Consider the following 22,142-nt stretch of genomic DNA (forward strand, 5'->3'; position numbering starts at 1 on the left):
ACATTGTTTACAAATAAAGTACAACACACATAAACCAAGGAAGCAGCATATTGCGCAAATGTCTGTTTATTGTCGAGGTATAATAAGTCTATGCATAATTGTTTCTATTTTTTTTTTTTAGCTTCTGTCTAGTCATTGTTGCCACACACTATTTACGTATAAAATCACTGTGGTGGAAAACGCTTATAAATTTCTACAAAAATAAATAGCCGATTAAAAAAAAAAAACTGCTCAGGGGACTCAACTATCATCTCTCCTCCTCCATCCTTCCACATCACCATTTCCTGGTTCCCTTGAACTTCTATTATCTTGCACTGAAGGTGGGTGCAGTATGTGTCTGCTGTGTAGTTGACTCAATGCACAGCAGGCTCCTTCCAGTATTTTTTATTTTTTTTAGCAGGTGTAGAAGGTAATCAGTGCAGTATTATGCTATCAGTGCAGTATGCTGTGGCCACACTGGCTGACGGATTCAGTGCGTTCTCTTTCTGGGGATCTAGATATCTAAACCTGGACAGTGAAGACATAGTGGCAGCATTACGTTCCAGTTTTGCGATGATAATGATTCGGGCTAGAGATTATATTTATTCATTCGTTCCACAACGATGACTATTCCAGTTCTGTAATGATTCCTCTCGTTGATTGATGAGTTTGGTGATGACTGATTCAGTGACGATTCTGATGACTGTTATTCCTGTTGGGTTATGATTTCTCTTGCAGCACTGTATTTAGTCCAGTTGGGTTATTGTGGTGACTGTGATGTTTCATTCTTTTTCCGTGTTTATAACATGGCTATTCCGGCGATGTTAGTATTCGTCCGACTCTCCATTTGGTTGCATGCGGAGTGCGGTGGAGCGCGGTACCAAAGGTGAATGGATGTGGCGGCAGGGGAGCTGTGCTGACTCGCTGTCTCAAAACGAACGCCAGCTGCTGGACTGTGAGGCGGTTCTACTCATCCTTCTCTACTATGATCTCCCCAAGAAGCACCTTTCTCCTCTGACGGAGCATGTGGAAGTAGAGCTGTGGGAACACTAGGAGAGAGAGAGAGACGAGGGGAGAGGAGAGAAGAGAGCGAGAGCTATTTACCCACCAATCTAAACACTTATCCAGTCCAGATCAATATTTTAACAAAGAGCCTTCAGGGAAGTTCTCAGGGCTGGGATAGAGGTGAGTATTGGGTCTAGATCTAGTATCCAACTAGCCATAAAAGTCAGAAATGCACTTGAACCTCATTTTTGTTAGATCAAACAATTCCAAATGAACAACAGCGGTCACAAACTACTGAACAATTCTTGCTGGTCAAAACAAGAGACAGTGAAGACCCATGACTAACTGACGTCCACCTATTGGCTGAACACACAAACACGTTGTACGTAGGCTGCTTACATGGGATATAGGAGAGCATGACGATAACGAGGAAGTAGTAGTAGTCAAAGGAGACGTTATACTTGTTGGGGAGCCTCATGGACAACATCCCGGTTTTGCGAACATATGGCAGAGCAGTGTAAATGGTCAGGAGTTCTCCGGCCACTCCGAGAGGGTACATGATGATAAACATGTTGTATCTGACAGGGAGAGGAGAGACATTATTAAGGCACATAGAGGCATGCACACACACGTATGTACACACATACACACTAGTCAGCTCAGGGGCCGTGCAGCAAAGAACAACTAAAAAACACAAATTCACACTGTTGGATTACTGCACTGCAAAATGGAGAATTAGGCCACTAATTGGCTGATGACCAAAGTGACAGCTGACATGTTTTTATTATCTAAACACAGTGGTTCCCAACCTTTTTCGGGTCACTGTACCACCAATTGAATTTTGCTCTGTTCGGTGTACCCCTGAAGTACACTCTCGTGTACATTTGACCAGTAAGCCTATGCTCTCATGAGTTTCATAAGTCTTCTCCCCAGGGGTTCTAGTATCCCTGGTTGGGAACCACTTGTCTTAACACACCGACACCAGAACAACATTAGACATGTTGCTGTCTCACTTGCTGTAGGCTATTCGTCACCTTACACTATAAAACATTTATTGTATTTTTTACAATAAATGACTGGCAGCAAAGTAGCCAGTAGGTTACTGTAAATTTACAGTAAATTACTGGAAGCACAGAAGCCAGTAAATTACTATAGACTTACCTGACATTTACTGTAACCACATTTAAAGCATATTACCTGACTACAGCAACATGTTGTATTTCTAGAATTTACAGTGCATTAATAGAAGCACAGTGGTTAGTCAACTGTTGCAAATTTACAGTGCAGGTAGCTTGTGCCAATCACGGGCAGTATTTCTGTTACATGTATTTGATATAGGTATTTCAATACTTTCAATACCCATTTTGTCATTTCTATTTCACTAGCCTGAACTACAATTCATGCAGCCTATTTTGTTAAAGTTTCATTAGAATACATGGATTTTGTATTTTCTAATACAAATATATATACTTGCAAGTAGCCCGTTTAACTACAAAATTGTCAGTAATGGTAACATACATTTTTTACTTACTATGACTGTGGTATATTCTTGTTTAATATGTTAATGAGCCTGAGATTATTTTCACCACCCACAACATTTTTCCACAATTCACAGTTTGCTGCTGTAAATATACAGAAAGGCATGTAATACAGTACTTTACTGTAAAATTGTGTTGTAATTTGACAATAGTGTAGCATAATGCTATTTAGCCCTCATAATGTATTGCTCATTACAGTACTTTACTATAGAATTATAGTAGCTAATTGTTAAAGTTTTTCCTTAAATTTTCAGCAATTTTTACAGTGTATCTTTATGCAATGTCAACTATGGAGGTGTCCCAAATGGCTCCCTGTTCCCTATATAGTGCATTACTCAGGGCCCATATACGGCTCTAGGAATAGTGTGTAATTTGGAATGTCCCCAAAGGATCAGCTCCATTAATGATTTTCAAAGTGTTTTCACATTATTGTATTTCTGCACATCATGAACACTTATTTAAAAATTCTGCACATCATGAGAAAATACCGGTATTAAAACACTGTGGCGCTGTTTCCCGGACACAGATTAAGCCTCGTCCCGGACTTAAAAGCACCTTCAATGGAGATGTTTAAAGTCCCAGTGCAGTTGAAAACGTGATTTCCACACCATGAGGGAGATTGGAATAATACTGTGAAATTGTGAATACATTTTGGTCTAAGAGCTGTTTGAAAAGACTGCCTGAAATTTCTGTTTGTTTTGGAGGGATGGAATTGTCACCAAGCGGCAAATTAGTTAGGCCAATAAGAAAGAGAGTTCCAACCCTCTCTGCCAGCTAGTGTTCTGTTTTCCCCTCCTCACCAGGCCACTCCCAGACAGTCCTAACAAAATTGTTGCTTGTGAAATTACTCTTCGCCAAGAAGCTATTTTTGACCATTTTAATTGAAAACAAATCACAGTAAGGTACTTAATTGTTACCCAGAAATGATTTGATATTGAGATAAAAACGGCTGAATTGGTTAATAATAATCAACCCAGAAATATTTATTTTTACAACACCACTGTATTCAATTCCAAAAGGGCACAAAAATGTAGGGGCAAACAAACCAGTCGGTTATCCATGGAGAGGGATCTATATATGTGGAGACGGCGGTGCGTTAGAACCCTGAATTTACTCAAGATCGTGGCGGCGGCACTGGGGAGTATCTCGGAGGATGTGAGAGAAATGTTGGGCGAGCATTCCATGCCCAAAACAGATGGTCTTAAAAACAGGAGCAGCTGAATATGAGCCCCCCCCCCGTGGGCCTGGCTGCTCCCCTCCCTGTGTAAATGAACCCCTTAGAACACTCGGAGGGGAATGGGGATTGGGAGGAGGACAAGAGAGGGGGAGAACGGTGGCTATACTAACTGATCAAGACAAGGGAAGCAAACCTGCAAACCCAAGAGACCTGTCGCACATGTAAATTAAAAATATCGAATGAACCATACTGCAGTCACAGGAACAAGACCTGACTTGCTGAAGTCACTCAAAAAGCAGGTGTCTCAGTGTCACCCCAATTCATAGCCACTACACAGCCAATAAACGGTGTCTGTCTCGGATCTGATTTTTAGACATTCATATTTTGAACGGAAAGAAGCGTGCTCTTAGCAATAGGATCCCAGAACTATGGGTTGGTCGGATTGCTCCCCACGTGTGTAGTCGGCATTCTTCACCAGTGCTCACATTTCATATGAGGGCCCTCAGATATGCGAGGCTGACAGTTACACATCACTACTGCTCTTGATAGGCCCACGTTATGTCACCAGTCTGCTGACAGCGGCAGTAAATAGAGGTTTTTATGAGTGTCGTGTATAATGACAGACATGAGAAATTGGCATTTTTACTACAGCACTGCTTAGCTGTTGGACTGGGGTCTAACACAGACACCTGACCCCCTGTCACCATCAGCTGGTACCATGTGTTAAAGTACATATATTAAAATAGTACCAGATTGGGTTTTTTTGGCTTCCATTGCGGAATCGTCTTTAGTGCTATATATATATAAAAATACTTTTTTGGGGGGGGATTCAATAAATACTCATAAGGTTTTAAATGGAACCTGTAAGGTGCTATGAATAACCCTAAGGTTCTATAAAGAAACATGAAAAAAGCTTCTATATAGCAACTAAAAAAAAGGGTTCCACTATGGTAACAACCCTTTTTGGGGCTATATACAGTAGAATACTTTTTTAATGGCTCTTTATAGGAGAATGTTCATACAAAATAACCTTTCAATCGTAAAATTCCATGTGTTATTATTTTGTTAACTGACAAGTTGAATCAAGAAAGCTACCTTTGGAACAGCCGGTGGGCTAGAATTGACAACCACTGACTGATTTAGTCAACCATTCTTAATTGACACAAGGCCATACATGAGTCGTTCACAAAATTCTGTCACTAGCCATAGTGATATATAATATTTAATTACATAACACAACACATTACATTAGATCAACTGGTATGAAACTCTCATTCACGGTAGCATAGAAAGAGCTGTGAGCTGCCTCCGCTACATTTGAATTATCACTAAAAGAGCAAAGAATCCTTTTGTGCACTGTAAAGAACCATTGAAGGGCTTAAAAAGGTTACGTTACGTCATTATGTTCCACATAGAACCTTCACCCTTACCATTTACCCAACATTTTTTGTGTGTACTTGTTTCTGTATGTCAGACTGTGAAGCGCAGATCTGGGTTCAAATACTACACGTAACAAAAATATAAACGCAACATATAAAGTGTTGGTCCCATGTTTCATGAGCTGAAATAAAAGATCTCAGAAATTTTCCAGCTGCACAAAAATATTATTTCTCTCAACTCCTGTGCAGAAATTCATTTACATCCCTGTAAGTGAGCATTTCTCCTTTGCCAAGATAATCCATCCACCTGACAGGTGTGGCATATCAAAAAGCCGAATAAACAGCATGGTCATTACACAGGTGCACCTTGTGCTGGGGACAATAAAAGGCTACTCTAAAATGTGCAGTTTTGACACATAACACAATGCCACAGATGTCTCATGTTCTGAGGAAGCGTGCAATTGTCATGCTGACTCCAGGAATGTCCACCAGAGCGGTTGCTATAAAACATTGTTTTAGAGAATTTGGTCTAACCAGCTTCACAACCGCAGACCATGTGTATGGCGTCGTGTGGGCGAGCAGTTTTTGTTCAGAATATTTGAAATCGTTCAAATTATGGGAGCATTTTCGCTAGACTGCTTCAAGAGTCAGATGTGCTGGCTTTTCAGTTTTGGGAATATTCCATTTGTCCATTATAGCCAAGCAAGTTTAATCAAGTGGTAAGGGATCACTATCGCTTTCCAACCAAGGTGAATGAATTGAGGAGCAAACTGAAGTATAGAGAAGATTCAGCAACTCTCGGAGTTGATGAAGCTTACATGAAGCTTTTAAACCTCAAGCTAAATCACAGATAAAGTATTTGAATTTATTTGAAATAGCATTTGAACCTAGGTCTGGTGAAGTGTATGTGAGACTTAAAACTAGTGGTGCTACTGGCCACATAAACTGTGAGCCGACATCAAAGAGGCGTGAATTAATGTTGAAAGTATGAAACAAAAGATTACAACATCCTTATGTCATTCACACCTGGAAAGACAATAACAGTTTGACTTACAGTTGGAGGAGTTGAATATGAGGAGTTATACATTGGTTGGGCCTAATCCTTGATGCTGATTGGTTAAAACCGTATTCCAGCCGGTGTCTATTCCACAAATTACCACCTGCTGAAGCTATGACGTTGAAATGTTTATTTACTGTTCCATCTCATCAGCCCAGAAAGGCAATTTAGAAACTTGATCTCCCACTGTAAAAAAGCATCTAGACATTATCTCCCCTTGCTTTCGGCTCACATTTGGTTTTCCACAACAGAGATTTGTATAAACCTTGCTGTCTGCAGTGTTGCCAATTTAGCGACTTTGCCACTAAATTTAGCGAGTATTCAACGACTAGCGACAAATCTAGCGACTTTTTCTGGTGTTATTGGAGACTTTTGGAGACTCTGACATAAAAGCATGTATCGTTCTTACTCTTCTCAACGAGCAGCGGGTGCTGCCGTGGGCCCCACCCCTCTCCCAAAGCACTCACAGGCGGCCCAGTCCTCGCGCAGCAGTCCCTCCCAGCTGCAGTCAGAGCAGGAGATGTTCTCCCCTCCGTGTCCAGACTGCAAATGAATTGCGGGATGCCTCCGCTGGCTGATCCCGCCCTGGCTTACATTCAAAAAATTGTTTTAACCTGAATTAGGGCCAGACGAGTTACCACAATTTTCTCACATTGCCATTGACAGGTTTTCTATGGTCTCTTTTTGGTCCATTAAGATTGTATACCAAAAAATTAAAAAAATGTTATGGTTAAAAATGTTGTTGTTTTACTGTGACTTGTTGTAGGCTCCTAAGTGGACCATAAGGTTAAAAACCAAACCAAATTAAGAACTAAACAAAAAAACAAAAAAATTAAATAAAATAAAAAACTAAGTAACTCTGCCAGAGTGTCTCTTTTGGGTCACTTTTGCCAGTCCCAAGCCAGGATAAAGGAGGAGAGTTGGAATTGTGACATTAAAAAAACAAGAATCAACAGAAGAAAGTTCCTTTGTAGTTCTTAACATATTTAGGGTGTTTTTTACTCACTTTTTGTCTCTCCCACGACATTATTCCTCTCTCCTACAGCGTCCATCACAATTACATGCACATGTCCAATTATGCAAATAAGGAAATGACGTAATTTATCAACTTTTAGGACAACCAATAGCTACTTTCCTTACTGAGGAGTTGGCAACACTGGCTGTCTGTCTCTCCGACATTTGCAACATCATTTCAATATTGAAATTCGATCTCCACTGTCCCATTGAGGATTAACAGGTCAGGACGAGATATATTTTCTCAGCCAGTCGAAATCATGAATCATAATTTTTATGGATATATATAAAGAAATGTCAATAGACAAACAGGTCACATGAGATGAAACACAGCTAGTTTGCCATCGTTCCAGCTTCAGTTTGAAGTGATTGTGTTAGCGGTGTAGTTGCCTAACTCCTCTGAACAGTGACGAGAGCAAGTATTCTATGCCATTCAAAATCGCACATCATTGCCCTTTGTCATGGATGTAACCAAATAAAATGTCAAGAGAAAACAGCTTAAACAAACAAATGCAGCTACTTTGCTGTTATTCTGGCTGCACTGTTGATGCGACTTTGTTAGCCGTAGTTTGCTAGCTAACAAGCAAGGAATATAAATATGATGTCAGCCAACATGGCATTGGGACATTTAGAAAGAACGACTGGGTTGCATCCATAGAAATAGAAATAAAAGACTGACGACTGGATCGCGTCTCTGGCAACCTAGCCGCCGGCCAGCTTGGGTAGCAACTCTAGATTTGAGTTGGGACTTTATCTCGTGGAAGGATTAAATAGTATAAATAAATTAATCCGAATAAAGTTGAATGAAAATATGGCTGTCATTATTAGAATATGTTGCTAACCCATTGTATAAAAGTGATCATGCCCACAAAGCCAGTGTTTGGAGGATATATTTGCACAGTTTGCCGGCACTCGACTTCATTTTGGGCCTAACAACACCCGTGCCAATATATCCTCCAAACACCTGCCCCTTCATGATATTGAGGATAATGTCACTCTTCTCTTGACCAGGACCCCAAAGTATCAAGCGTCTCAGAGTAGGAGTGCTGATATAGGATCAGCTCCCCGCTGTCCATGTGCCTTGCAAAAGTATTTATCCCCTTGGCGTTTTTGCTATTTTGTTGCATTACAAGCTGTCATTTAAATGGATTTTTATGTGGATTTTATGTAATGGACATACATGAAATAGTGCAAATTGGTGAAGTGAAATGAAAAGAATACCTTGTTTAAAAAAAAATCTAAAAAATTAAATAAATAAATAAAGTCCACCTGTGTGCAATCTAAGTGTCAGATGATCTATCACATGATCTCAGTATATATACACACACCTGTTCTGAAAGGCCCCATAGTCTGCAACACCACTAAGCAAGGGGTACCACCAAGCAAGTGGCACCATGAAGACCAAGTAGCTTTCCAAACAGGTCAGGGAAAAAGTTAGGGAGAATTACAGATCAGGGTTGGGTTATAAAAAATATTCAAAACTTTGAACATTCCACGGAGCACCATTAAATCTATTATAATAAAATGGCACCACAACAAACCTGCCAAGAGAGGGCCGCCCACCAAAACTCATGGACCAGGCAAGGAGGGCATTAATCAGAGGCAACAAAGAGACCAAAGAACCTTGAAGGAGCTGCAAAGCTCCACATCGGAGATTGGAGTATCTGTCCATAGGACCACTTTAAGCCATACACCCCACAGTGCTGGGCTTTACGGAAGAGTGGCCAGAAAAAAGCCATTGCTTAAAGAAAAAAATCTTACGCATTGTGAAAACTGATCCTTAATGAGCATAGATTGATAGTTGATACATATGGCCCCGGAATAAATCCGAATCCCTGCACTGATAGTGTCACCACTTTTTCTCCAATCTCTGATCTGTATGCTTATCAATGCCTGATCACCTCCCATGTAATCCATTGATTACCCATAACCGTCTCCTAGCGCATAAATCAAAGTGATAATTCCAGAGTACTAAGCGTTAGCGATTAGGTCAACCAACGTCCATAGAGAATGGCTAACAAGGTGCTAATCAATAAACAACACACTCATGCTGATCACATGCTGTATGGTTATGAGCCAGGAGATACCTTCCCCAGGCTACTACTGTATTCCCTGTGACATCACAATACTGATGTGAAACCAGTCTGTCTGTAGTGGGAAGCATACCACGGCAAACACCAATCAAACCAGACCAACATTCCAAGAACTGCGACAGCACCGGAAACCCTAGTGCTGGTCCAGGGCGTTTGCATGCGACTTGCTGATGCTGAGGACGCTCGTCATCAGCAAGGTGCACGTAAACGCCCTGGACCAGAGCTACCCAAAACCCAGCCCTCCCATCCCCATCTCCACCTGGCCCATTTGATGAAGTATGGCAGGTGGTTGAGCAGATTGAATGTGTAGAATGAATATCTGGTAATCTCTGTAAACGTCCAAACGGCCAAGAAGAGGATTACACTTTCTTCGTTCTGGATCTTCCAACAAAGAATGGGACAAAACAAGGAGGGAGAAGATAGTTAACACTTAAGGGGGTCCATGTTGACCGCCGGGGGGGTCCCCTAGGTGCAGATCTAGGATCAGCTTCCCGTCCCCCAATCCTAAACTTAACCATTATTGGGGAAAATGCTAAACTGATCCAAGATCAGTGTCTCTGGGAAACTTCACCTCACCCCAACTCCAAGGCCCCTTACTGTAGATGGTACAAGGCACCTCTTTGGTGATAAATGAGATAGTCACCTGTTTGATGCTGTTGGTGATGAACCACACCATGAAGATTCGTGAACATACTTGAACCCCAGTCACAATTACAGAGGTCCTCACGATTCCTATACGACGAGAACCATGGAAGTCAACATTAACGTCAGATGTAGGAGATCCGGTTATATTCACATAGTATGGTTGTTATTCAAGACCATACATACCGATTGCACAATGCACCACCTGAAAGACAACAAATAAGAATCAGTGACTCGTGGCCTTGGGTGGTCTAGCGGTCTCAGCCGCTGCCTCTGAAGTACATGTATGATATACCGCTGCCGGCAAAGATTCAAATCCGGCCCACTGCACTTTTAGAACTCCATGTCTCTTTATCACATAACCAAACAAAATACTTAAAAAACCGAATCAGGTGAATTCTTTCTTCTCACTTAGTTTTAACCAAGGATCTCAGTATCAACGCTCAGCTTCAGAGTATTTCAAGCTCACATTAGAAGGATCTTGCCAATGATTTCAACATTTAACTGCTTCATCATCTGTTTTCATGGAATACTTTGAGACGAGTGTGTGTTTGCGTGAGTGTGGCTACTAGTGAACTATGATGAAATTTCAGAAACTCACCTCAACTAGCGCAATGGTCTGGAAAAACTTGAGTGTCCTTGCTATACTTTTGTACAGACCCTTGTGTGTGCCTTTCTGGATGTAGAAGCGCATCATTGCCATAGCCAAAACCAGCCACCTGGAAAAGAGACAATATTTACAACATCTGAAAAACTGTATTTAGCATTAAAGTAGTAAGTGTACATGAGAAGGACAAAGATTACTTAATAGATACACTATATATGTAACGAATATGAATTGGCTAGCTAGTTAGCGGTGGTGCACGCTAATAGCGTTTCAATCGGTGACGTCACTCGCTTTGAGACCTTGAAGTAGTGGTTCCCCTTGCTCTGCAAGGGCTGCGGCTTTGTGTAGCGATGGGTAACAATGCTTCGTGGGTGACTGTTGTCTGTGTGCAGAGGGTCCCTGGTAAGGGGACGGACTAAAGTTATATACAAAAGTATGTATATAAAATCGAGCACACAGCCATGCAATCTCCATAGACAAACATTGGTAGTAGAATGTCCTTACTAAAGAGCTCAGTGACATTCAATGTGGCACCATCATAGGATGTTACCTTTTCAACAAGTCAGTTTGTCACATTTCTTCCCTGCTAAAGCTGACCCGGTCAACTGTAAGTGCTGTTATTGTGAAGTGGAAACGTCTAGGGGAAACAACGGCTCAGCCGTGAAATAGTATGCCACACAAGCTCACAGAACGGGACCAGTGAGAGCTGAAGTGCCTAAAAAATGTTCTGTCCTCGGTTGCAACACTCACTACCGCGGTCCAAACTGCCTCTGGAAGAAACGTCAGCACAAGAACTGTTTGTCGGGAGCTTCATAAAATGGGTTTCTATGGCCGAGCAGCCTCACACAAGCCTAAGATCACCATGTGCAATGCCAAGCGTCAGTTGGAGTGGTGTAAAGTTCACCACCATTGGATTCTGAAGCTGTGGAAATGCACTCACTGGAGTGATGAATCACGTTTTACCATCTGGCAGTCCGACAGATGAATCTGGGTTTGGCGGATGCTAGGAGAACGCTACCTGCCCTAATGCATAGTGCCAACTGTAAAGTTTGGTGGAGGAGGAATAATGGTCTGGGGCTGTTTTCATGGTAGATCCAGTGAAGGGAAATCTTAATGCTACAGCATACAATGACATTCTAGACAATTCTGTGCTTCCAACTTTGCGTCAACAGTTTGGGGAAATACCATTTCCTGTTTTAGTATGACAATGACCCCATGCACAAAGCGAGGTCTATACAGAAATTGTTTGTCAAGGTCGGTGTGGAAGAACTTGACTGACCTGGAACGCTGACTGCGAGCCAGACCTACTCTCCCAACATCCGTGCTCAACCTCACTAATGCTCTTGTGGCAGAATGGAAACAAGTCCTGGCAGCAATGTTCCAACATCTAGTGGAAAGCCTTCCCAGAAGAGTGGAGGCTGTTATAGCATATTAATGCCCATGACTTTGGAGTGAGATGTTCACTGATGTAGTGTACCACTTTATAGTTAGAGCTCAAAAGTTATTGGTTCAATCACTTTGTTTCCATAGTTAAGGTTAGGGTTTTTAGCTTTTTCGGTCTCAACTTTTATGACCTAACCTACTTGTGTGTGATTGTTGAGCTATGTAGTTTTCCAGTACTATTGTCAGGAAGTAGCATTGACACCAGCTAAACTTGTATGCCTCATCACCAACGATTCGTCCCACATGGCACCATATTCCTCACATAGACCACTACTTTTGACCAGTGCTCTAGTCAAAAGTAATGCACTATGTAGTGAATAAGTTGCGATTTGGGACGCAAACACAGCGTCAGTTGGGGAAACAGCGAGGGCCAACTCCCTTCTACACAACATCTAAGGCCTTGTACACACTGCAGGCCTTAATACTCAAATCAGTATTGTTTTTCAAATTCTGACTGTCCAAACATCAAGTTACAAGTGATCAATACAGATTTGTGTGTGTTCGGACAACAGTCATCCTGGCTATGCTAGTTGTCATAGTAACAATGGGTGTGTGCGCAATGGTGTAGGCTGATTGGTGGTGGTGCTCATACTTTTTATCCCTCAGAAGTTATGTAGCAAGCTAAGGTGACAACAATGCCTGCCATGGACATGTCCCAGTTGCTTTGAATGTTCAAAAATCATAGTGTAGGAACACTTGAAAGTTGGATCATATCCTTTGAGGCTTTAAAAAACGAGTCCTTTTTGGCTAGCCACAGCAGTCACTTAGCTAGCTAAGTAGCTGTTTTGCATTCAAGCACATTTAGCTAGTTAGCTACCACATGTTCTTGTCAAACATTTCAAACCACTTGAGGGCAAATAAATCAGATTTGACTGTTTAGACGAGTCGCATGGTCAGGAATCACAAAGGTGGTTTGAAATGTGGCTTGAAATATCTGATTGCATGTGTTTTTTGGCTGTTCAGACTGCAGGAAAAATAACAGATTTTAATTTAATTTTAATGGATATTATATATATATTTTGTTTAGTCACTTCAAATTGCCAATGTGAACAAGACTTTATCTCTAGCCTGGTACTTCACAATAATCTATTTATACTGTACATCAGTCATTACAGCACAGCTATAAGCCAGACAGAATGTAAACACAGAATGCTTGGAAAAACACTTTTTTTGCTTACTACATGATCCCATATGTGTTATTTCATAGTTTTGATGTCTTCACTATTATTCTACAATGTAGAAATTAGTACAAATAAAGAAAAAGCCTGGAATGAGATGGTGTGTCCAAACTTTTGGCTGGTACTGTATATGTGAATAATGAATGAACATTTTTCAAGGAAATCACTGTACAATCTGGTGCAGACACCATTTATATCTACAATAAAGAATGTTTAATATGTAGAGCACTATACTAAATACAATGCGATCTTTATTGGTCTATTACAATCAAGATACAACACAAATATGTAAGTTTTTGCTTTCACAGTAATAAGACCAATAAGACCAACCTTGTGACCTTTCTGTATAATTATATTTGAATCAAAATACATATTTTAGTATTTACAGTGGGGCAAAAATGTATTTAGTCAGCCACCAATTGTGCATGTTCTCCCACTTAAAAAGATGAGAGAGGCCTGTAATTTTCATCATAGGTACACTTCAACTATGACAGACACAATGAGAAAAAAAATCCAGAAAATCACATTGTAGGATTTTTTATGAATTTATTTGCAAATTATGGTGGAAAATAAGTATTTGGTCACCTATAAACAAGCAAGATTTCTGGCTCTCATAGACCTGTAACTTCTTCTTTAAGAGACTCATCTGTCCTCCTCTCGTTACCTGTATTAATGGCACCTGTTTGAACTTGTTATCAGTATAAAAGACACCTGTCCACAACCTCAAACAGTCACACTCCAAACTCCACTATGGCCAACACCAAAGAGCTGTCAAAGGACACCAGAAACAAAATTGTAGACCTGCACCAGGCTGGGCAGACTGAAGCTGCAATAGGTAAGCAGCTTTGTTTGAAGAAATCAACTGTGGGAGCAATTATTAGGAAATGGAAGACATACAAGACCACTGATAATCTCCCTCGATCTGGGGCTCCACGCAAGATCTCACCCCGTGGGGTCAGAATGATCACAAGAACGGCGAGCAAAAATCCCAGAACCACACGGGGGGACCTAGTGAATGACCTGCAGAGAGCTGGAACCAAAGTAACAAAGCCTACCATCAGTAACGCACTACGCCGCCAGGGACTCAAATCCTGCAGTGCCAGACGTGTCCCCCTGCTTAAGCCAGTACATGTCCAGGCCCGTCTGAAGTTTGCTAGAGAGCATTGGATGATCCAGAAGAAGATTGGGAGAATGTCATATGGTCAGATGAAACCAAAATATAACTTTTTGGTAAAAACTCAACTCGTCGTGTTTGGAGGACAAAGAATGCTGAGAACATCCAAAGAACACCATACCTACTGTGAAGCATGGGGATGGAAACATCATGCTTTGGAGCTGTTTTTCTGCAAAGGGACCAGGACGACTGATCCGTGTAAAGGAAAGAATGAATGGGGCCATGTATCGTGAGATTTTGAGTGAAAACCTACTTCCATCAGCAAGGGCATTGAAGATGAAATGTGGCTGGGTCTTTCAGCATGACAATGATCCCAAACACACCGCCCGGGCAACGAAGGAGTGGCTTCGTAAGAAGCATTTCAAGGTCCTGGAGTGGCCTAGCCAGTCTCCAGATCTCAACCCCATAGAAAATCTTTGGAGGGAGTTGAAAGTCCGTGTTGCCCAGCAACAGCCCCAAAACATCACTGCTCAAGAGGAGATCTGCATGGAGGAATGGGCCAAAATACCAGCAACAGTGTGTGAAAACCTTGTGAGGACTTACAGAAAACGTTTGACCTCTGTCATTGCCAACAAAGGGTATATAACAAAGTATTGAGATAAACTTTTGTTATTGACCAAATACTTATTTTCCACCATAATTTGCAAATAAATTCGTAAAAAATCCTACAATGTGATTTTCTGGATTTTTTTCTCTCGTTTTGTCTGTCATAGTTGAAGTGTACCTATGATGAAAAATACAGGCCTCTCTCATCTTTTTAAGTGGGAGAACGTGCACAATTGGTGGCTGACTAAATACTTTTTTTGCCCCACAGTATACTGAGCAAAAATATAAACACAACATGTAAAGTGTTGGTCCCATGTTTCATGAGCTGAAATGAAAGATTGCAAAAATTTTCCACACAAACAAAAAGCTTGTTTCTCTCAAATTTGGTGCACAAATATGTTTATATTCCTGTTTGTGAAATTGTTTGTTTTGCCAAGATAATCCATCCACCTAACAGGTGTGGCATGTAAAATTAGCTGATCTCTACACAGGTGCACCTTGTGCTGCGGACAATAAAAGGCCTGTCTAAAATGTGCATTTTTGTCACACAACACAATGCCACAGATGTCTTAAGTTGAGGGAGCATGCAATTGGCATGCTGACTGCAGGAATATCCACCAGAGCTGTTGCCAGAGAATGTAATGTTAATTTCTCTACCATAAGCAGACTGCAATGTCGTTTTAGAGAATTTGGCAGAATGTCCAACTGGCCTCACAACCGCAGACCACATGTAACCACGCCAGCCCAGGACCTCCACATCCGGCTTCTTCACCTGCGGGATCGTCTGAGATGAAACTGTGGGTTTGCACAACCGATTAATTTCTGCACAAACTGTCAGAAACCGTCTCAGGGAAGCTCACCAGGGTCCTGACCTGTCTGCAGTTTGGCGTCGTAACTGACTTGAGTGGACAAATGCTCACCTTTGAAATAGCCACTGGCATGCTGGAAAAGTGTGCTCTTCGCGGCTTAATCCCAGTGTCAACTGTACTGGGCAGTATGGCGTTGTGGGGTCAATTGTGGCAGTGGGGTTATGGTATGGGCAGGCATATGTTACGGACAATGAACACAATTGCATTTTATCGATGGCAATTTGAATGCTGTGAGATACCGTGACGACGAGATCCTGAGGCCCATTGTACTGCCATGAATCCGCTGCCATTACCTAATGTTGATAATTATAATGCACGGCCCCATGTTGTAAGGATCTGTACTGAAAATGTCCCAGTTTTTCCATGGCATGCATACTCGCCAGTTATGTCACCCATTGAGCATGTTTGGGATACTTTGGATCGACATGTATGACAGCGTGTTCCAGTTCCCACCAATATCCAGCCTATTCGCACAGCCATTGAAGAGGAGTGGGACAACATTCCACAGGCCACAATCAACAGCCTGATCAACTCTATGCGAAGGAGATGTGAAGCGCTGCATGAGACAAATGGTGGTCACACCAGGTATCTGTGACCAACAGATGCATATCTGTATTTCCATTCTTGTGAAATTCATAGATTAGGTCCCAATGAATGTATTTCAATTCACTGATTTTCTTATACAGTATGAACTGTAATTCAGTAAAATCTTTGAAATTGTTGCATGTTGCATTTCATTTTTTTTGTTCAATGTAATTGCGGGTCCGTTTTGAGGACCATTTAAAGCTAATTATCCATAGCTTTCGTCATGGGTAACGATCAGGGTAAACAGAGGTGTGAGAGTTCTTGTACAGAACTTACACAGAAGACCAGGGGCTGTATGTATCATTTGTCTCAGAGTAGGAGTTCTGATCTAGGATCAGGTCCTCCCTGTCTATATAATCTTTATTATTGGGATCTAAAGGGCAAAACTAATCCTAAATCAACACTCCTACTCTGAGACTCTTGATAAATACAGTCCCTTGTTGAGCTCTACAGAGGAAACAGACTGTGCTCCCTTTACATTCACTAGTCTACTAGGTCAGCTGTGCGATGGATCTCTGTGAAGGTATGTTTCTGAAGGTGTCTAAGGGTCTCGGCATACAGTTGTTCTTTTCCTCTAAAATAGGTAACTTCACAACAACAAAAATGTTATAGGATCACAAACACACAGTATTAGCAATGATGGAGGCCAAATTAGATAATTTCCTCAACCGTATCCATTATTCCACTAAAGGTCTTTGAAGACAGCACGTTGGATCCAGTCTTTTACGATTATCCGTCACACTGTGCGAGGTTACGAAATTAAAATCTTGATATCAACCAGGACAGAATGCACAATTCGCTTAATTTCTGTCGTCACATTCTGCGACATTCTACGATTCCAGGTTACACGGAATCCAAACCGGCTGCGCGCGTGCACTATCGGGCAAAAATGTATTTTGTCCCCCTAAACCAAACGCGATCACGACACGCAGGTTAAAATATCAAAACAAACTCTGAACCAATGACATTAATTTGGGGACAGGACGAAATGCATTAAACATGTATGGCAATTTAGCTAGTTAGCTAGGACTTGCTAGCTAATTTGTCCTATTTAGCTAGCTTGCTGTTGCTAGCTAATTTGTCCTGGGATATAAACATTGAGTTGTTATTGTACCTGAAATGCACAAGGACCTCTACTCTGACAATTAATCTACACATAAAACGGCCATTTCTAGTCATGTCTCCTCCTTCCAGGATTTTTCATCTTTGAACTTCTATGGTGTATCATCTAAACTTTAATGGTATTATCACGACAACTGGCAACAAAGTTCGTCTTTCAATCACCCACGTGGGTATAACCAATGAGGAGATGGCACGTGGGTACCTGCTTCTATAACCAATGAGGAGATGGGAGAGGCAGGACTTGCAGCGCGATCTGCGTCAGAAATAGGAATGACTTCTATTTTAGCCCTTGGTAACGCAGACGCTCATTGGCGCGGGCAAGCAGTGTGGGTGCAATAATTGAATAACATGGATTTCTAAATGTATTTTGTGACACTCGCGCACGCGACGTGTCCGGTCTGGTCAGCATGTTAGGCTTTTGGCTGGGGTAGGCCGTCATTGTAAATAATAATTTGTTCTTAACTGACTTGCCTAGTTAAATAAAAGGTAAAAAAAATAATATATATATAATAAAGAATTGGCTTGCGCATGTGCCAGCACCAGCAGCACAAGCCTCACTCTCTGCACAAGAAGAGTTCAGAAAAATATATGCATTTTAGAAATAGTTTTCACATACAAACTTTATATGTCCGAACTCGGAAGCAAATAAGCGTCCCCAAAATAACATGGCCACTGTGGTAGAACGTTTATTTTGTTTGCATTTATAAAAATCACATCAGTAGCCTGATTTCAGATGTGTCATGTAGGCTAAACAAGTTTATTTGGGAAATCGTTATTCTTTCACAGCATCTAAATGTTTAAATCAAAGTGAAGATGTCCAACAATCGTTTACGACATAAGAATTTGCCCATGACGTGGACATTTCGTCTGGGATGGCAAAATTGGGGCATAAATTGGCGAAAATGCAGTCCGCAAGGGCCTCAAATTGAGATCACTATTTTTTTTTGTCACATTTTAACGTCCCTCATTTAGATCACTGAAAAACAGCTTGTGTAAGAACACAAGGTGAGAGGAGGGTATCTGCAGGAACCGGTAAATGTGTGTGACTGGTAATTGGTGGAGAGTGAGTATTCAGGCGTAAACGGGCTCATAATTAGGTTAGGAGTCCTAGGACATTACACGACATCATCTGAATCCGACGAGGTGTCAAGTAAATCTCCGTCTCTATGTGACGTTTCAGAGTGTACCTTGAAGTGAAATCAAACTTTGTCAGGGATTAGTGAGACACTACTGCCCACCGCCTGTAATAAAAGGGATGTGCCGTCTGTCAAATCTGATTGATCTGATACTTTTTGTAGCTACTGCTGTAGCCTAGTGGCTACTGTTCAGTGTTTGAGCTCAGGTGCTAGGTCGATGGGTCAGGTGCTCAATCTGTGCAACAAGTGTATTATCTGTTTGACACAATCTGTTTGAAAAATCAACATCATTTAGGACCTACTGAATACAACCACTTCAGTTTATTACCTGAGAGTACATTGCTATCGTATTGCAAATATATGATCGCTGTCTCAGCACAATAATTAATTAGGGTTTATTTTAATGCTAATTACATTTATATGGTTTAGGACTTGCATAAGGGTTCTGTTACTAACAGTTACTATCATATAAAGATGATTGGATAATATAGTTGTAGGTTAGTGCAATCATTTGGAGAGAAGGGACAAATGTACATTGATTCCAATAGTCACAATTTTAACAGCTCTTTGACAGCTCTTTGACTGTTTGAATCAACATTGGTATATGTTTACTCTGATCATATACAGGGGCTTATAACTACCTCAATGCGCATGTCTCTTGAACTAGGTAAATGAACCTAGTTTTCACACCTTCATGTAATACTAAAATACCCATTATGTGAGTAGCAGAGGATGGATGAATGGGAGCTACAGTACAATGAGTGTAAGTGGAGAAAACATGGCTCCAACAGCTCCATAAATGCGCATTTTACGCATATCTCCACAAAGTGCCATTCTCAGTTCAAGTGACCCAGACCAATGAAAATGAACTTAAGACACTATCAACAGCTTAATAAATCATCGAAAACTTGACAACTATTAAATTAAGCTCGTTTTGTGTGTTCATTACAAGGACTATACGAACACAGTGAAATAATTGCGTCATCGCACCCGCGCGCTCTGGAGCGCATAAACTTGCAGTTATTAAAATCTGCTTATTGGGCATTTCACTCGCCCAAACCGAAGCTCCAGTGTCAGCGCGCTGTCTATACTTATCACTGCAACTGTCGAAGTAGTGCTGGGCATGACGTTGACACAGTGTAATCGACCGTATTTGGAAAGGCTGAACCCGCGCCGGGGGCCGCACTTGTACCGCCGTTATTTTCATAAAAAAGATCCACATATTGATTATTTGAGAATTGTCTACTTGGACACCCTCCCTGGACACCCTCAAGTCCTTTACATTTATTTTGTTCACTGTTCAAACTTCATGGGCGCTGTCTGTCACTAAATTCGGCAACAGAATGGGCACTTGCGCTGTCAGAGACACCGCGGACCTATAAACAGCCACACGCGCCTGCTCACAGCGCTCTGGTGCATAACGACGTTTTAAGGGAGTGGCTACTTTATAATCAGCGATAGGGCAGAATAATTGACATACCCGGCCGTCATGGCGATGTTGTAAAATGTAAGCCATGCGACAGCGATGGCACTTTTCGTCCTCTTCTTGTTGTTGTTTTCCTTCTCTTCAACCGAGCCGTCCTCCTCCGTGGACGCCATGGTACGGGGGACAGAGTGGGAAAGTCAGAAACGCTGCGCAAGCGCGACTGGGACTGGGAGCAGCAGGGTCATGCATCCATGTATCCACGACACCCCTCTCGCGGGACTACTGCTTCACAAGTGCGTGTGGTGGCAAGTCCCTAAGGAAAGTCCCACTGTCAGATGAGTCATTCAATCAAACATTTGGCCCATAGTGACACTACCAGTAGGCCTTCATTAGAACAATTTAACGTAACTGTAACTATTCATTAGTTCTTGACTACATTCGTTTGAAATGGTAATTACATACATTTATTATTAAAAATAAAATTCGTTTTGTAGCCTGATGAACAGTTTGATAACAAGAAGTTTGATGTCATTCTAATCCTCTGCCATTCATTTTGTCCTTCTCAAATCTATAAATACCAATCAATTTAAATAGCTCCAACTTGTTTTAAGTGTGGATAAATAGATAGGCAATTGGGGTGTTCAACTTCAAAAAATAAATTGTCCTTCAACATCACTAATCCAAATCTCCACTTTATGTTGAATTTTCTTTCAGATCTCTTCCCAATCTCTGATCTCTTTCAGATTTACAGTAGGGTACTGCCCTCTGCCTTCAGGGGCTAGAAGTAGATTTGGGGAGAATCTCAATTGCATTCTCCTCACGTCCTCTCTCCTTTATCCTCGCCTCCTTCTCAAAACCCATTGGAGGAGAAGGTTGAAGGTTCGAGGGGCGTGACCTCTGGCTTATTCATCCAATGGTTTTTGAGTAGGCGAGGAGAGAGGATGCAAGGTTTTGGAAATGAGATTCTCTCTTGGTATGATCAGGGTTTCATTCAAAACCCTAAAGCTTTAACTGTAGAGTTTTAAATGTATTTGGGTTAATTCCCTGCAGTCAAAGGACAAAACCGCCCTCTAGTGGCTTCATGGGTCGAATGTTATGAACATTTTTCATAATGAATAAACATGTTTTTTTTAAATTACAACTGAAAATCTGGTGTTTTAGTTTTCTTATATTTCAGTAATATGTGATGTCTAAAAAGTGTAATATTGGGATGCGAACTCAAATTTGAATACATTTCAACTCTAAATCGACAGGTGTCTTATTTTTTATGAACCCATAACCATGTGTTTGAGGTGTATACTTTTGTAGGTTTGTGTAAAACTACCAAGAAACACTCTATGTGACTGATTTAGCCCACTGCAGTAAAAGGTGCAGTGTTGTCACCGGTAAAAGAGGCAGTGTTGGCCAGGGTTAAAGGGACAGTGTTGGCCTGGGTTAAAGGAACAGTGTTGGACTGGGTTAAAGGGACAGTGTTCAACTGGGTTAAAGGGACAGTGTTGAACTGGGTTAAAGGGACAGTGTTGAACTGGGTTAAAGGGACAGTGTTGGAATGGTTTAAAGGGACAGTGTTGAACTGAGCTAAAGGGACAGTGTTGAACTGGGTTAAAGGGACAGTGTTGAACTGGGTTAAAGGGACAGTGTTGAACTGGGTTAAAGGGACAGTGTTGAACTGGGTTAAAGGGACAGTGTTGGAATGGGTCAGAAGTGAAGTGTTGGACTGGGTTAAAGGGACAGTGTTGGACTGGGTTAAAGGGACAGTGTTGAACTGGGTTAAAGGGACAGTGTTGAACTGGGTTAAAGGGACAGTGTTGAACTGGGTTAAAGGGACAGTGTTGAACTGGGTTAAAGTGACAGTGTTGAACTGGGTTAAAGGGACAGTGTTGAACTGGGTTAATGGGACAGTGTTGAACTGGGTTAAAGGGACATTGTTGGAATGGGTTAAAGGGACAGTGTTGAACTGAGCTAAAGGGACAGTGTTGAACTGGGTTAAAGGGACAGTGTTGAACTGGGTTAAAGGGACAGTGTTGGAATGGGTTAAAGGGACAGTGTTGAACTGGGTTAAAGGGGCAGTGTTGGACAGGGTTAAAGGGACAGTGTTGAACTGGGTTAAAGGGACAGTGTTGAACTGGGTTAAAGGGACAGTGTTGAACTGGGTTAAAGGGACAGTGTTGA

The 22,142-nt window shown here is 41.5% G+C and overlaps 1 protein-coding gene across 1 annotated transcript; it reads right to left on the reverse strand.

Annotated features, from left to right (window-relative positions):
* Window positions 1-50: 50 nt before the first annotated feature.
* LOC135517481 (very-long-chain (3R)-3-hydroxyacyl-CoA dehydratase 1-like) lies at window positions 51-20,222 on the reverse strand. Its single transcript, XM_064941808.1, has 7 exons — window positions 20,025-20,222; window positions 10,486-10,603; window positions 10,071-10,089; window positions 9,886-9,974; window positions 9,502-9,623; window positions 1,384-1,562; window positions 51-1,028 (listed from the first exon to the last, which is right to left on the reverse strand). The coding sequence occupies exons 1-7, from the start codon at window positions 20,141-20,143 to the stop codon at window positions 946-948; spliced, it is 729 nt and encodes a 242-aa protein (XP_064797880.1). The 5' UTR covers window positions 20,144-20,222; the 3' UTR covers window positions 51-945.
* Between the last annotated feature and the right edge of the window lie 1,920 nt (window positions 20,223-22,142).

The sequence above is a fragment of the Oncorhynchus masou genome, chromosome 28, assembly GCF_036934945.1.
Source record: "Oncorhynchus masou masou isolate Uvic2021 chromosome 28, UVic_Omas_1.1, whole genome shotgun sequence".
NCBI lineage: Eukaryota > Metazoa > Chordata > Actinopteri > Salmoniformes > Salmonidae > Oncorhynchus > Oncorhynchus masou.

Excerpts from the sequence above, each read along its gene's own strand:
- LOC135517481 (XM_064941808.1), bottom strand. The coding sequence starts at position 20,143 with ATGGCGTCCACGGAGGAGGACGGCTCGGTTGAAGAGAAGGAAAACAAC. Across the intron at positions 1,563-9,501 it reads TACTTCATCAAATGGGCCAG|ATACAACATGTTTATCATCA; the intron begins GTGGAGATGGGG and ends TCTCCCTGTCAG. Across the intron at positions 1,029-1,383 it reads CATGCTCTCCTATATCCCAT|TGTTCCCACAGCTCTACTTC; the intron begins GTAAGCAGCCTA and ends TCTCTCTCCTAG.